The sequence below is a fragment of the Trachypithecus francoisi genome, unplaced genomic scaffold, assembly GCF_009764315.1.
Source record: "Trachypithecus francoisi isolate TF-2019V2 unplaced genomic scaffold, Tfra_2.0 Lachesis_group0, whole genome shotgun sequence".
Classification (NCBI taxonomy): Eukaryota; Metazoa; Chordata; class Mammalia; order Primates; family Cercopithecidae; genus Trachypithecus; species Trachypithecus francoisi.
This window is the reverse complement of record NW_022681453.1, coordinates 80,367,004-80,384,512: the sequence shown is the minus strand read 5'-3', so window position 1 is coordinate 80,384,512 and position 17,509 is coordinate 80,367,004. Positions and strand designations below refer to the sequence as shown.

The following is a 17,509-nucleotide window of genomic DNA, read 5'->3' as shown; positions in this document are numbered from 1 at the left end:
GAGAATGGTGTAAACCCGGGAGGCGGAGCTTGCAGTGAGCTGAGATCCGGCCACTGGACTCCAGCCTGGGTGGCAGAGCGAGACTCCGTCTCAAAAAAAAAACAAATCTCCAGTCAGGCAAAATTTGAATATACAATGCAAATTTTTTCTATAAAAAAGGGTTGATATTTTAATTCACAAGTTTATGTATATACTTTATATTTTGTCTATTTCTCTTGAGTATGTGGTTTGGTAACCAAAATCACTTTTGTAAAGGGGCATGGAAGCTCCACAAACAAACCAATAAGCAAACTAAAAACTATCTCAATCCATTAAACGTTAAAACAGGGCAAGTGAAAATAAGGTCTATGTTTCTTGTGTGGGGCTTGCATTACTGATGCCTCTTCAGTTCCAACATGGTTTGTGGCCATAGAGGAAGGAAATAAACTTCCATCTCACTGAGTTCTCTGTTGCACTCTCTCCCCACTCCTGTTCAATACTGGCTTATGTTGGAAGGGAAAGGAATTGCTTCTCTCATCATATTTCTCTGTTTCCCCATTCCCTGCCCTTCCTGCAATAGTAGGTCAGAAACATGATCACTTTAAGGAGACTGTAGCATTTAAATCAAGCAGAAAGTCAAATACACACTTTCTGCTATTTATCCTTGGGTCACTTTCTTTCTCATTGAAAACATAATTCTTGTCTTTTGGTTTGTGTTGGAAGGATAACACTGTGAGACTATCATGGGTCTAAGATCTAGGCAATTCTGGATTTTAAACAGACTGGCAATTAGTGGATTCTCAGTCTTGGGGAAATGAGCATTGGTGAAATTTGGTTTTATCATTTGAAGAATAAGGTTTGTAATATAATACTTTATTTACAGAGGGTAGTTGACTAAAAAGCTGCCGCTTTATTGATTAAAAATTAATGTCTCTGAAAATTCCTGCCCACTTGCAGTATGTTCACACCCTAATTCAAGAAAGCAAGTCAGGTTCACAATTACATTAAGCTTATCATGACTCCTCAGTTTTCAGAGTCTCTCTCAAAAAGCTTAGGACACATTTCCAGCAGCTTTTCACGAACTGCTTCTGGGGGACACTGGAGGTGCTTTTATCATAAAATATTAATTCAGCTCAGCTACTCTTCTACTTTCAGGTGATTTCTTGATTTTCTGGAGCTCTGCAGGGTGGGGATCTTCTGTATTTCCCTTCTTTGCTAACTATGCTACCTAAATATAACTAGTCTCATCTGTCCTCTTGACCTGTTCTCAAGGTTGAGAATCCTGATGACAACAGAACTCTTGGGCGCCCTTCCCTGACATCTCAGACTTCCAAGTGGCTATGCAGTTGAGGCCTTCACTAGACCCAGAAGACGTGTCTCTATGTCTTCCAGCCTCCTGTTTGTTTCAATGTACAAATAGTCATACCCCAAGCCCCAACCCTGTATAACTGCAAGAAGTCTGGTCCCTTTTTAAGTAATTCTGAGAATCTTGGGGTTCCCCAAACCTTATTCTTGGCTGCCCCCTTGTCACCTCTAGCTCCATCACTGCTCTCGGATTCTCTCTCGTTTTAGAAATCATCATGCTGGCAGTTCTTTCCAGTATCCTTTCTGCCAAACTTTGGCGAAAGACCCTTCTTTTGAAGTGCTCTAAAGCACTGGGAATGTGAACTCATTGTGCTTAACAGGCTTTATAAGGAAATAAGCATATTAGAGAGGCACTTGAACACTAATCAACAGAATGAGAATTTAGTGTTGGATATCATGGCTGTGAGCATCCATTAACCATCACTTCAGAGACAACACTGCTGGATTCGCTTCTTAGCCTCAGTCACACGAAATAGTGCTAGGGTTTATACTCTTCCTCTGGATCAGGGTTCTCTATTTGGTGCCCTCCTACGCCAAGTTCAAGACATCTACACCCATATCATAGCCCATGCCAGAGAAAGCAAAACTGTAATAAGCATATATGCATCACTCTGCCAACGTTTCCTTTTTTCTTCTGCATTGTTACTTTTTCTGTCCCTTCTGTATCATTCCTACCGATATATAAACAGACTGTATTGTTTATACATTTAAAAAACTAACCATCTCCTTGAAACTAGATTGTGCGGTGGCTCATGCCTGTAATCTCAGCACTTTGGGAGGTCAAGGCGGACAGATCATGAGGTCAAGAGATTGAGACCATCCTGGCCAACATAGTGAAACTCTGTCTCTACTAAAAATACAAAAATTTGCTGGGCATGGTGTCATGCGCCTGTAGTCCCAGCTACTCAGGAGAATCACTTGATCCCAGGAGGCGGAGGTTGCAGTGATCCAAGATCACACCACTGCACTCCAGCCTGGGCGACAGAGCAAGACCATCTAAAAAAAAAAACCGAACAAACAAAAAACAGAAAAAAAAAACTAGATTGTCTTACAACTACCTCTTCATTGCTCTTTTTTCTTTTACAAGAAAACTTAAAAGTTCCCTCTATATTCTCTCCATATTTGCTGGCTTTTCTTTCTCTTTTCCTCTTCTTTCTTGAACCCACTGTATTCCATAAGTCCTCACTAATACACCGGCTCTGCTCTTGTCAAGGTTACCACGATCAAATCTCGGTTCCAGCTTGCTGAGTCCCTCTGCAGCATTTGACATCCTGACACTCTCTACTTGAAACACCTGATTCTCTGGGCTCTGAGCCACCTCCCTCTTTGGTTTTCCTCTTCTCTTACCAGCAGCCCCTTCTCCTTTGCTGGTTTCTGAATCTTGAACGTCAGAGTGCCCAGGGCCCCATTCCATAAATTATGTCATCCTCTCTCATGGCTTTAAACATTTACATGCTTTTGGAGCCCAAGTTTACATCTTTGCCTATTCAGAGTAACAACTATGAAGCAAATCAGGTTAGCAATTACCAAAACCAACTTCTGATATATCCCGAAGCTTGTCCTTTCCCATATCTGGCAACTTCTCAGACCCTTAAAATAGATTTATTTAATTTTGTAAAAAAGTCTTTCAATTTTATTTGGATGTTGGAATCCTGCATTTGTATTCTAGAACTTGGGAGCTGAAAAGAACAATAGAAATCAACTAGTTTAATATTCTCATTTTTTAAGTAAGACAATCTAAACTTAGAGAATTTAAGTCCAAGGTGATCAGGTAAAAGTAGTGATTTTTTTTTTTTTTTTTTTTTTGAGACAGAGTCTCGCTCTGACTCCCAGGTTGGAGTGCAGTGGCGCAGTGTCGGCTCACTGCAGTCTCTGCCTGCTTGGTTCATGCCAGATTTTTTTAAAATTTGAATTTAGTTATTTAAATGGACTCGGATCACAAACTACTTGAGGAATTTTATGAAAGACCTAATAAATAATAAATATAAATATAAAACGTAAAAAATAGGTAGAAAAAATATAAATGAAAGCACAAAGTCTGGACCACAGTAACAGATACAATTAATATATTTTTCTTAATTTTAGAGTGTCAGTAAATGTACTTATTGGTTAGAGAATTATTTCAGGCATGTTCAGAACAATGGAGAGTCTGATCTGGCTGAAAACTCAGAGGAACACTAGCCTCTCAGATATGAGTTCAATTATTAATTTATTTTTAAAAGTAATTAATCATCCACATAAAACACTGCCAAACATTTGCTCCTGAGGTTTATTATACATTTACAACAGGCTGGAGCTATTTGGCATTGCCAAGAATATATTTTAAATTTGTTTGTTAGGCAGTTGCTCCTGAATAATCGTTTATTTGAGATGATTAATCATTTGAGATGGACCTGTAGACACAGGACACTGCATTATAAATCATATCTTATTTTCATTCATAGGGAATAAAACAATATTCATTTTTTGGACATGATTTATCATTTGCAAGTTGTATCTGCTATCTATGTGGGCTAGGAAAATGGATGGATTCTCTTATTAAAAATTCTTCGCCTTTTGCTATTATATTCTTGGCATGGAGAAAACTCATGAGCAGGGACTACTTGATATCCAAATATTAAGCTGTATTGAATTACTGGATGGAGAAAAGGTTACAGATGAGTTCCTTTGTTATCAGATGAGTGAAGTGTATGTCCATGTCTGAGCTTTTCAAGCCATTTCATACAGGTATCATTTGAACTGTTATTTGTTTTAATACCCACTTACTATTTACGTATACTCTATCTTTTTTTCAGTAGCATGGGGAGTAATACAGGTGTTATGCCTTTTTTTTTTCTTTTGATGAAATTCCCTCCAGCTCTCAGTGACATGTAATCTCCAAGTTAAAGCAGTTGGTACTATTTTATGAAATGCCACTCTCACCACCTGATAAGTTCCTCAGTTCCCAGACTGCCATTGTGAAATCTGGTCACTAGGGCCATCATCAATGGTAGGATGACATTAGTAGAATGACAGTCTGGTGACAATGGTAGGATGTATACTGTAATTCTAATAGCATTACTCACTTGACGCTGGAAGGAAATTTAATCAGCTAGCAAGAGCAAATAGCTGTGTATTCTTGTCAGTTCTCTTGACTTGGGGGTGGGGGAGACATAAAACTGTGGTCCCCGTACAGTATCTAGACTGTTTCCCTAAAGCCTTTGAATTGTATGTATCACCCTCTGAATAACTTCCTCATCATGTGGACTGAGCACAGGGCTTTATGACTAAACTTGCTGTACAATCCTAGCACTTCCAGTTACTGTGTATCCGTGGACAATGTCATTAACCTCTATGAGTTGCAAATACCTTATATGCACAATAGGGATAAAAATATGCATCTCATATTATTGTCCTGAGGGTTGAATGAGCACTTGCATAGAGAAAAGTTTCATAATTGGTAGTTATTGCTGACAGTTGAGATAAGCCTAGGGAAAATAAATTAATTTATGTGAATCTCAGGATTCTCCTGTATAAAGCAGGGAAGAATACTACTACTTCTGGAGAATTTTCTTTGTGAGTTTTTGATATAATGTATGTAAAACACCTAACTCAGCATCTGGACATAATAGGTGATCAATCATTTTATTGCATCTGCTAACCTCAGTCTGTAATACTCAGAAAACACGGTTTTAAGAGACTGTTTGGACTGATATTCTGGGTGAGTAAAGAGGCAGTACATTGTACAATAAAGAGCATGGATTACCTGGGTTCTAATTCCAGCTCTGCTACTTATTAGTCTTGTAATCTTGAACAAGTGATATAACCTCTCTGTGCCTCAGATTTCTTATCTACCTAAGGGGGATGATATAGTACCTATGTTGGAATTGAGAGAATTAAATGAACAAACATATGAAATATACTCGATGTAGCACCTAATATACAGTTACTTTTGAATAAGTATTTGCTATCATTATTCCCTGGAAGAAGGTCCAAAAACCAACTTTTTAAATTTACATGAAACACACATACACATGCATACATGCAGGCATGTGTTCACTCACTTGCACAGGAACACACCTGCAGTGGTTGGCTGGGGATAACCAAGAATAGGCAATAGTTCACTTAATATTGAATTTAACTGAGAAATCAGTTACGAATTATGTGAAAAGTGGAATCTAATAAGGTAAATTATTTTTCCTTATTATAGGGATGATGAGTATTATATTGAAGATGCACCAATTTATGGTAACTTAGATGATATGATTTCAGGTAAGTTTTCCATAAATTAAATTTATAAATAAATCAAGTAAATCACACTTGGTTTCACAAAATAATGTAAGTGGCACTTTAAAAAAATCACAATCACACTTAGCTATCCCAGTGGTAACCATCAATTCAAGTACTTTTAGTATATTAATTAGGCTATATTTCCAAAGCTGCATATTGTAAGCTGTATTACAGTAGCCATTCTAAATCAACATCCTGTTTTTCTACATTCTCTTCATTTCACTCTAGTAGTAATGAGAATACAGGAAGACTCTATTACCATGAATTTCGACATACACCGAATTCTATGAAATAAAGCTATTTGTAGGACAGAAAGTTGTCCACAGAAACAGTGCTTTGTGCTCAGTATACAAAAGCAAATGTATAGTGAATAGCATGGAACAATGAACAGTTTCCTTGGTTTCTCATATTTTAAATAGAGAATGTAGGGCTGGATTGATGGCAGGTGGGAGAAAGAAGAACCAAATTGTTGCTGAGTGATTTATATATTTATTTTGTTCATATGTAATAAGTGCTCTTGAATTCCCAGCATCCCTTATCACTTGTCTCATCCCGGACACCTAAAAATAAAACATCCCTACATTTCTCAAAACAGATAACCTTGGTCTGATCCTAGAGTTCTGATGATAGAAGCTACCAGCCTTTCCCTGCAAGTACTCATTCAATACATCAGAGGAGACTTAGGGGTGAAATCCTATTGAACTCCAAGTTTTGGATACAGAGACATCCAGTAATGTACAAAATTTATCTAAAAATCTATATGTTAAAGCACTATGGAATCATCCTAAAGTTAGAAATGTGGGAATTCTCTTTTGTATGATTCAAGAATTTATTTTTATCTTTCCTTTCATTGTAGAGTGTCCTCTAGTGCTCTAAGGAATCAAAAATTATATTATGGAAATACATTATTAAAAATAATTTGTCCCCATTTCACTTTGGAGAATCATGTTGGCCACCTGTAATATTTGACTACTCGAATTCTTATGTATTCTGATGACTCTAAACCCATCATACTTGTTACTTCCATACTTAAGTGAGCCCAGGTGCCACTTGCACACATTCTGATTTAGTAGGTCCAGGCTAAAGCTTAGAGATCTGTTACTTAACATCCCAGGTGATTCTGATGCAGATTTTCCATGGACCATGATTTGAGAAACACCACTCTACATACCCTTTCTCTGTGTTGCTTTTCAGAAAGAGCTCAATGATTATTAAGTTGCTTTCGTTATAGTAAATATATCTTTTTCTCTCTGAGGGTCAAACTGGTACAATCCAATTTCTGCCAGGTTACTGGTCATCCAATGAGTCACTACTTCACTTTCTTCTTCCTTTTAAATGGACATATCTGGGGGAAGAAAGGTATGGATGATTCGAAAGGCATGTCCCTGCAGGATGAAATGAGTACAGATCTGCTGGCTGCTGAACACTGCACAAAAGCCCCAAATACTAAGGACAAGCATTGTGCAGTCCCAGACCCTTAGGCAGTCTGACTGAGATGTCCTGTCACTGATTGATGGGACAAAAGTCATAATATAAGCCTTGTTTTTCAAAATTAGGATGTTGGACTTGAAACGTCCCTGAGTAAAACTCCTTACTCAAGGAACAAATTTCAAAATTGTAATCACTGATGTATGTGCACTGTGCTTTGTGGCACTATGCACCATTTGCAGTCTATCTTAAATAGAGAGTACAGGCAATCCTTTAACTTGTGAGATCTCTATAACATTTAAATGGTAGTTTAAGACTGTCAAGTCCTGCAATGGTACAAGAAAATTCATATGATCTAGTTCTTATGTCAAGGATTTATTTTTATCTTACTAACCCTGTAGCTCAAGAGACTTCACTGCTTAATCTGCAGGTAACAGTTCGGGCTTCCTTACTTCTTTGTATCTTCACCAAAAACACTAGTTAAGTAATTCTTGGGCAGTTTATATTTACAGTCAAATGTTGTTTAGATCATGTATTTTTATTCATACTAGTATTTTTAAATTTTCTATCATGAATCACAATCTTTTTAATTCCCAAGAACCAATGGATGAAAATTGCTATGAACAAATGAAAGCCCGACCAGAGAAATCTGTAAATGAGAGGCACGAAGCCACCCCATCTGCACAGGTGAGTTTTGTTTTCTGTTTCCATATTTGCACATTTCAAGAGCGTAAGAGTAGTACATTATGATACACATCTGAAATAGCCTGTTAGAAATTTTGCAATCAATCGGGTATCAAGTTCTGGGACCTGACTCTAACTCGGAGTAATGTAAACAGAACTCAAACCCTATTCCAAGAGTCAAAATTGTACACAATCACAAAGGCAATAGATTTTAAGGGAATAATGGAATTATTCCTAAGTAATCTATTAAGCTTTTTCTTTCTGATTGAAATTTTTGTGTGTATCACAGAGATCATATAATACAGAAGTTGACACATGGATAATGCTCACAGACCTAAATGTCAGGAATTCAAAAGACAGAGCTGGGGTAGAGAGAGGGAGACCTTTAGTTATAAGACAAATTAGCTAGACACAAAACATCATATCCCTATTTTAAAAGGCAAATGACTTTCAATTTTAATGCAAGTCCTATGGCTGTGGTCTTACGGCAAGAGATTACAAAATACACACACAGTTTATGTGGTTGTAGGCAGGACAAAAACATAAAGAGAAACATAAAAAAGCAGGAAGAAATGGCTAGTTTCTCTTTTTCCTACCACAATTTGTTCAACCTCTTCAGTTTTAGTTCTAACTTTATTAAAAGCCATTAGAAATTTTTAGCCTACATGCTCTTGAAATGCTACACATTTCAATTAAAATAGTCTTTCTTCTCCTCTCAGATCCTGTCTTGTTACTACCTAGACATAGTAATAGAACCAGCATTTCCTAAGCAATTTTTATGTGTTGGTCTTGTATTATGTGCTTTATGTGCATTATCTCCTTAGATTCCTATGAGGGAGGCAGCATTATCATTCCCATTTTACAAATGCTCACAAAGGATGAAAACTTGCCCTAGAACACTTAGGTACTAAGTAAGTAGACAGAATCCAAACTTAGTCCTATCTTACAGAACATTCTCTTCCCTAAAATGACTCACATCTTGAAAATTTCCCAGTGAAGTAGAAGTTTGCTCTTTTTCTTCAGATATATCCCCTAATAAATCAGATTTTTAAACTTTTTTTTTTTTTTTTGAGACAGAGTTTTGCTCTTTGTTGCCCAGGCTGGAGTGTAATGGCACAGTCTCGGCTCACTGCAACTCTGCCTCCCAGGTTCAAGAGATTCTCCTGCCTCAGCCTCCCAAGTAGCTGGGATTACAGGTGCCTGCCACCATGCCCAGCTAATTTTTGTATTTTTAGTAGAGACAGCGTTTCACCATGTTGGTCAGGCTGGTCTCAAACTCCTGACCCCAGTGATCCACCTGCCTCGGCCTCCCAAAGTGCTGGGATTACCGGCGTGAGCCACTGCACCCAGCCAAATATTTTTTAACTAAGAAACCAAGATGTAGTAGGGTTTGGGAAAAATATAGTCACCAAATCTGTCATCTAATGTTTAGTTAATTATAAAATATAGTTTAGATAAACATATGGAAAACCTGCATGATATAATATGATTTGCTAAATCCATGAAAATAAAAAGAAAACTTCTCAAATAAGGTTAAAATACACTATATTATCTGAAGTGTAGAGATTCACAGCACTTTAGTTACAAAATACTGAGAATTCTGAATAGAAGTTACTATTTAATACACGTGAATTGTACAGGGTAGCTTTATTTGAGCTGCATCTGGCTTTCACTCAAGTGAAAATTATGCAAAGCCTTAAAATGTCTTTAAAGGCTGATCTTTTATAAATTATGTATTTAAAGGTATTTCCAAGAAAATTACTCTTTTCTATTATACTATTCTCATAAATTTAGTTTCACAAATTAGAGGTAATTTCTTTGTATTTGCTCAATTTCATTTCACTACAGTGATTATTATCATAAAAAAACACTACCCAGTTTGCTACTACAATACTTACTTTGTTACTTTGGTCAAAATCTAGGATATTATGCATAAAGTTTGATAGACAAAGTGTTTCTTCATTGGAAAAAAATGTAAATAGGCTCCTTGGTCTTTGAAAATGATGTGTACAGTTCAGAAATTGTAATTTTAGTATCTCAGTCTTCTATTAACTAGGAAGAGTTAATCAGAAAGCCTAGTAATAAAGTTAGTTCACAAGAGTTCCCAAATCCTAAAGCATTTGAAAAACACAAGTGTGAGCTTGCTTCTCTTCTCTTCATGTCCAAATCTCTAATCAATCTTTTCCTCCTCCAGAGGCATCCTCTCTCCTTCCCAAAGCCAATGCTCTTATTCATGATCTTGACCCTTTCTCCTAATTATTTCAGGATCTTGTACTTTCAATTATTTAATTTTTCTCCAGTTTCCATTTTTTAAATGAATCATTACTGTTTGCCTACCATTATGTGAAAATCCCTCCAATATTAAAAAAAAAACAAACCTTACTTGAACTGTTTTTCTTCTAATTTTTAAACTGATTCTTAGCTTCTTCCTCTATTGTTTTGATTTCTTTCGATAGATACACATTTATTTACCCTGGCTATGTGTTTTCCACCCATGCCCTTAGCTAACATTGCAATGTGGAAGTCTCCAGTGACTATTAAACATACAATTTGTTTTCCTTTCTTAGGACTCACATTCTTTAACTCTGTAGCTCTTGATAAAGTTGACCAAGTGTTGACCACACATGCATTATTTGGAATGCTTTCACTTATAAATAAAGAAAACAGGTTGAGATTAAATTAGAAATAACTTGACAACAGTATATGGCAGTGGGAAGAAAATAGAGCATGGATCCAGTTAGCCAGCTATTACAATTTTTCCAGAAATGAGGATTTTAAGAATAAAAAGCTAGACAATTTACGACCAAAAAAAAAAAAAAAATCACATGGCCCGGCGCGGTGACTCACGCCTGTAATCCCAGCACTTTAGGAGGCCGAGGCAGGCAGATCACCTGAGGTCAAGCGTTCGAGACCAGCCTGACCAACATGGCAAAATTCCGTCTCTACTAAAAATACAAAAATTAGCCGGGTGTGGTGGTGGGTGCCTGTAATCCCAGCTACTCGGGAGGCTGAGGCAGGAGAATTGCTTGAACCTGGGAGGCAAAAGTTGCAGTGAGCCACTACACTCCAGCCTGGGCAACAAGAGCGAAACTCCATCTCAAAAAACATGCACACACACACACACACACACACACACACACACAGCAGGGGGTATAAATAGAACCATTTTTTCTATCTGGCAAAGAATATAAAACGTTTCACTCTTAGCATGAAAACAAGTGCCAATGGGGAGATATTTACTTATGCAATAGAAATGTTGTTAATCCAAATGTTATTTCTTCACTCTATCCCTGCAAATCAATACAATTTTGGCCTAGTCTTAAAGACTAATGCTTAATACATAAATCCGTGTTTTGTTCAATGGCTGTCTTAAAGTTTTAGTCTACAAGTTTTCATAATTACAATGCTACCTTACTTTTGGACAGTAGTTATAGCTTCCATATACATTATCTCTATGTACTAACCATAACCACACTATGATGATTTGCATTTTCTAGGCAAGAAAATTGAGGCTCAGAATAGTTTTAAAAACCTGACCAAGATCCCATGATCAGTGTATGGCAGAGCTGGGATTCAGTTGTAGTCTTTCCAATGCCAAATTCAAGGTCTTGCCTTTAGCATGTTGCTTCCCCTAGATAGCCTAGTTTCCTGTCTTTCTTTAGTATTCACCCAGGTCTAGTCCAGAGAAGCCCATTGGGCCCTCTTGGATGTGAATGGATATCTCCAAGACCAACCCAAATGAGTTCAAAAGGGAGCTGGGGAAGCCAGATAAGAAAATAATAGGGAAAGATAAGAAATTTAGTTATTTGCCAGATATCCATCATGTAAGTGAATATTGTTATCTTTATACTTCTGAATCTTAAAAATGTAGAAAAATTGGGGACTTTTATGTACCATTAAATGACCAATTGTTAGGTACATGTAAAGTAGACCTTGTGATTTGGTAAACTCCTTCCTATCATGCTTATTCCTACTTTAATAAACTGGATATTGTTACTTGGTAAGAGCAACACAGAGCCAGAACTACCTTAGGTGGAGGTGGAGGTAGAGGCAGGTAAGAATCAACCTAAAATGTTCATGTACAGTTAGAATATAAGAAAGAAATAAAAATCTAGGAAAAAGTTTCATCTAAGCACTTTTTCAACTCAATATGTTGACTGACTATAGTTTTCTGTTCTATTTGTTTTTGTTTTTGTTTTTTGTACTGATAAATTTGGCAAAACAAGGTAGGTGAGGCCTAGAAAACAAGTTACTTGGTTTTCATTCACCATAGAAATTTCCAGAAGTCAAGCTAAAGAACAGGCTAACAATGAAAAATTAACATCCCTTTCTTTTAGGCAACCAATGAAACACAGATGTGCTACGCCTCACTCGATCACAGCATTAAGGGGAAGCGCAGAAAGCCCAGGAAACAGAATTCTCATTTCTCAGACAAGGATGGACATGAGCAACTACATGCAATAGATGCCAGCGTTTCTAAGACCACCTTAGTAGACAGTTTCTCCCCAGAAAGTCAGGCAGTAGAGGAAAACATTCACGATGATCCCATCAGACTGTTTGGATTGATCCGTGCTAAGAGAGAACCTATAAACTAGCTGGGCCATGATCTAGCTCAATGATTTGGCTCCTATTGAAGATGGTTGCTAAGAAAACAAGATCCTCAGAGGACACAGAAAGACTTGGCGGCAGGGTGATGACCTGATCATTTGTTGGTGGGATGGTGGCTTACCTCTTATTCAGAGCTTACACTTATGCATGCCAAATGTAATGCTGCGAAAATCAGTATTTCAAATAACTTAAAAAATGCTTTACTACTAAAATGTAAAAAATTAATTGTGCTCACTTCGGCAGCACATATACTAAAACTTAATAAAATCCAACTTGAAAATTGAGCCTGATAACAAAATTACAAATTCATAATACCTAATACTTAGGGAAATTTTTTAAAAATTTAAACATGAATGTATTCTGGAACAAGTTAGAAGAAAAATAAAAGCCCATGAGTTTTGTTTTTAATTCTCCTTTCTCACCAATGGGCAATAGCCCATAATTGAAATAAATTTCTAATTGAAAGGTATAGGAAACATTAAAATGCATTACTAAGAAAAGTAATACAATTTTCTTACAAAGTATTTTTCCCAAAGATAGCTTTACCGTTTCGAAAATTGTCAAATTAATCCCTGCTCCTTACAACAACAAACAAATATCAAAAAGAGTTTAGGAATTCTACTAGCCAGAGATAATCACTTGGAGAAACTTTCTATATATCTTTCTAAATATTTTTCTGGGCATGCTTATGTATGTATATCAGGTGTTTCTCTTTTTGTTTTAACCAAAAATGTGGTTTCTTTTGTACACATTACTTAAACTTTCTTTTCACTCAACAATATATTGTGGATTTATTTTCACTGTTGTATTTAACTATATATAAATACACTTATATATCATAATTTTAATGTCTGCTTAGCACCCCACCGATAACCAAATCAGAGTTTATTTAAATAATTTTAATGACTTTTTTAAAAGCAAGGTTGAGATGACAATGTTTCTTTCAGTAATTAAAAAATACTGCTTTACTGTCTTTTCGCTTTGTTTCTGATGAAACATCTACTATAATACTTGTCTCTGTCCTTACGTGTGATATACGTTATTTTTCTGATTGTTAAGATTTTCCTTATTACTGGTTCTAATTTGATTATTATGTGCCAAGGTATGGTTATTTTTCAAGTGTCTTGTGTTTGGAATTTGTTGAGCTTCTTAGATATATGTATTTATAGATTTCATCAAATTTGGGTGGGAAATGACCAATATTTTTTTTTTCTGTGACCCTTCTCATTTTCAAGTTTTTCAATTATTTGCAAATGGTCCCACATTTTACTTATCTATTTTATTTCATTCTTTTTTGTATTTCATTTTGGATAGTTTTTCTTGCTACATCTTCAAGTTTATGAATCTTTTCTTCTAAATGATCTAATCTGCCATAATCCTAGACAGGACTTTTAAATCTCAGATAACTTAGTTTTTATTTCTATAAAATTAGTTTAGGTCTTTTGTCCCCTCTCTTTCATGTCTCTGTCTAACATACTTAGTCTCTCATCTAACATCTTCAACCTATGGATACAGCTGTAACAACTGTTTTAATGCTTTTTAAAATCTGCTAATTTTATTATCTGTCATTCTGAGTGAGTTTCAAGTGATTTATTTTTCTCATTGTAGGTTGCATTTTTCTGCCTCTTTAAATGCCTGATGATTTTTGATTGGACAGAAAATACTGTACATTTTCCTTTATTTGGTGATGCATTTTTTGCATTCTTATAAATGTTTTTGAGCTATGTAACTGAAAACAAACTTGGTAGTTTGTTTTCAGTTACATTGAAGAGTGGAAAAATACTGAATATCAGAGGTCAGAAAAGTCAGGAAATTCCCCTTAATGCTAAAACAACAAGGTTATCTGGAAAGTCCCTAGCAGGGCAAGCGGCCGTTTGTGGTTTGGTCAAAGGGCGGGAACCAATGAACAACTGACTAATGTTTAACTTTAAATGTCAGCCAATTGTAAACCTACAACTGTAAAAATTCCCAGTGACTCTGTAACTTGCTGTAACTTGTTTGTGTCTGACTATAAAAGACGGCTGAACACCGAGCTCGGGGTCTCTCCCTAGGATCGGATACCTAGCTGGAGGGAACCGAATTTGAACTCGAAATAAAGTGATCCCTGCCGCTTGGCTTTGTCTCTGGACTCTGGTGGTTGCTTTTGGGTCATCGCGGGTCTGGGCATTACATCTTGGGGGCTCGTCCGGGATTGCCCCTAAGCCCACCAGACCCCAGGCCAACGGGTCATCGCAAAAGTGAGTAAGCCGGCTCTGTTTATATGTTGTCTGTCTGCCTCTGAATAATCCCGTGGGGTCTGTATATGAGACTGATCTAGTCCTGGCGGACGCGCTATAGGACAGTCAGTGGAGGCCGGTGGGAGACGTCCTCCAGTACTCATCTGGTGCTCTGTATTCTGTGGCCCATCTGCTTCTGGTCGGGTCCTAAGCCCGAGACGCGCTAGCGATCAATAAATCTTGGTTGTTGGAAGTTATCTGTTGCTCGCCCCTTACTAATTTACCTTGATTTACAGGAGCTTCGGAGCCAGTCCTGTACCAGGCACTAATATCCCTTACCACCCATCTTCTATCAACAGGACTTCCTCGGAATGGGCAACTCCCAGACCACACCACTTTCTCTCCTTGTCAATAATTTTAAAGATGTGAGAGCAAGGGGACATGATCTCAGTATAGAACTTAAAAAGGGAAAATTAATAACCCTCTGCCGCTCTGAGTGGCCCACCTTCGGCGTAGACTGGCCAGCCGAGGGAACTTTTTGCCTCCCCATTATCCTCCAGGTAAAATCAAGGGTTTTCCTGCCAGGTCGTTCGGGACACCCAGATCAGATCCCCTACATTTTAGTCTGGCAAGATCTGGTGGAAAATCCGCCCCTGTGGCTAGCTCCCTTTCTGCTGACCTCTGAACCCTGTAAAACCCTAGTCGCGCAACCAACTGGGATCACCAAAAGACCAAAAACTCCAACTGCCCCCTTGCCCCCTGTGTTGCCTGACAGCCAGGACCTCACATCCTTGGAACCCCCGCCTTATCCTCCCCCTCCCGGACCCCATGCCCAAGCCCAACCGGCTGCACTCCCAGGAAGCCATGAGGGCCAAGAAGCAGCCGCGGCGCCAGGAGAAACTGAAAGTGAACATGGCTCGGGAGGGCCAGCAGGGCGAACGCACGGGCGTGTCCAGCATGAGGCAACTCCATGAGTTCCCGATTCCACTGTAGCGCTCCCCTTAAGGGAAATAGGACCCCCCGATGACACAGGTAACCCTAGACTCCAGTATTGGCCATTCTCTACCAGTGACCTGTACAACTGGAAGACTCAGAATGCCCGGTTCTCTGATAACCCCAAAGACCTAACAGCCCTTCTAGATAGTGTCATGTTCACTCATCAGCCCACCTGGGATGACTGCCAATAGCTCCTCCGCATTCTGTTCACAACGGAGGAACGGGAGAGAATCCAGGTAGAGGCTAGAAAGTTGGTTCCTGGAGATGACGGTCAACCGACTGCAAACCCCGACCTCATTAATGCAGCATTTCCCTTGACCAGGCCAACGTGGGACTACAATACAGCAGAAGGTAGGGGAAAGCTACTCGTTTATCGCCAGACTCTAATGGTGGGTCTCCGGGCTGCAGCTCGCAAGCCCACTAGTTTGGCTAAGGTATATTCTGTTTTACAGGGAAAGACAGAAAGCCCTGCTGTTTATCTAGAAAGACTAATGGAAGCCTTTAGACAGTATACACCTATAGATCCAGAGGCACCTGAAAATCAGGCAGCAGTCGTTATGTCCTTTGTCAACCAGGCGGCCCCAGATATTTTTTAAAAAGCTACAAAAATTAGAAGATTTGGAGGGAAAACAGGTCCAGGACCTCCTTCGCATAGCACAGAGAGTTTACAACAACAGAGATGCTCCAGAGGAAAGACAAATTAGGGCCACTGAGAAAATGACCAAAGTCCTGGCGGCGGTCGTCCAAAAAGAACAACCACTGCCAGGAAGCACCCAATCCATGCATGCCCCTAGGTGCAATCTGAGTAAAGACCAATGTGCATACTGTAAAGAAATTGGTCACTGGATAAAAGACTGCCCCAAAAAGAAACAGCGCCAGCCAGGCCAAGGACAATGGCAGCCCAAATCTATGCCGATACTAGTTACCCAAGATACAGACTAGGGGAGACGGGGTTCGGATCCCCTCCCTGAACCTAGGGTAACTTTACAAGTGAAGGGGTCCCCGGTCCAGTTCCTGGTCGATACCGGGGCACAACATTCGGTCTTAGTCAAGCCCTATGGAAAGTTATCTTCCAACTCCTCCTGGGTTTAAGGGGCCACAGGAACCAAGAAATATCCATGGACAACCCAGAGAGCAGTAAACTTGGGAATCAGGAAAGTGTCCCATAGCTTCCTGGTCATCCCTGACAGCCCTTGTCCCCTGTTGGGGAGAGATCTGTTGACTAAAATGGGGGCACAAATCCATTTTCAACCAGAAGGGCCCAAAGTGACTGACTCCCAAAACAGGCCACTATCTGTTCTTACCGTAACTCTAGAGGATGAGTACCGGCTTCACCAGGAGTTAACGCCTCCTAACCAAAATATAGACTCCTGGCTCCAGAACTTCCCGGAGGCTTGGGCAGAAACAGGAGGGCTAGGGCTAGCAAAGCACCGTCCCGCCATTTTTGTTGAGCTTAAGCCAGGGATGGACCCTGTTCACGTGCGCCAATACCCAATGGCCCTGGAAGCCAAAGAGGGAATTATACCACACATCCGCCGACTCCTAGATCATGGAGTCCTACGCCCCTGCCACTCACCATGGAACACTCCGCTGCTACCAATACAAAAACCCAACAGTAAAGAATATAGGCCGGTACAAGACTTAAGAGAAGTCAATAAAAGGGTAATGGACATACACCCGACGGTGCCAAATCCATACACCCTCCTGAGTACCTTGAGTCCTGAAAATCAATGGTATACTGTTCTAGACCCAAAAGATGCTTTTTTTTAGCCTGCCTTTAGCCCCTAAAAGCCAGGAAATTTTTGCCTTTGAGTGGACAGACTCTGAGAGAGGCAAAAGTGGCCAACTGACGTGGACCAGACTGCCACAAGGATTCAAAAACTCCCCAACTCTGTTTGATGAAGCCCTCCACGAAGACTTGGGTGAGTACCGACGCCAACACCCCAGTATAACTCTCTTGCAGT

General features: G+C 38.9%; 1 protein-coding gene across 1 annotated transcript in view; it reads left to right on the top strand.

Moving 5' to 3' along the window:
* LOC117083557 (T-cell receptor-associated transmembrane adapter 1) overlaps positions 1-13,694 on the top strand; it is a 34,058-nt gene extending 20,364 nt beyond the window's left edge. Inside the window, exons 4-6 of the mRNA XM_033211355.1 lie at positions 5,534-5,595; positions 7,640-7,728; positions 12,063-13,694. Coding sequence (XP_033067246.1) covers positions 5,534-5,595; positions 7,640-7,728; positions 12,063-12,320 — 409 coding nt within the window. The 3' untranslated portion in view covers positions 12,321-13,694. The remainder of the gene's footprint in view (positions 1-5,533; positions 5,596-7,639; positions 7,729-12,062) is intronic.
* Positions 13,695-17,509: the final 3,815 nt, after the last annotated feature.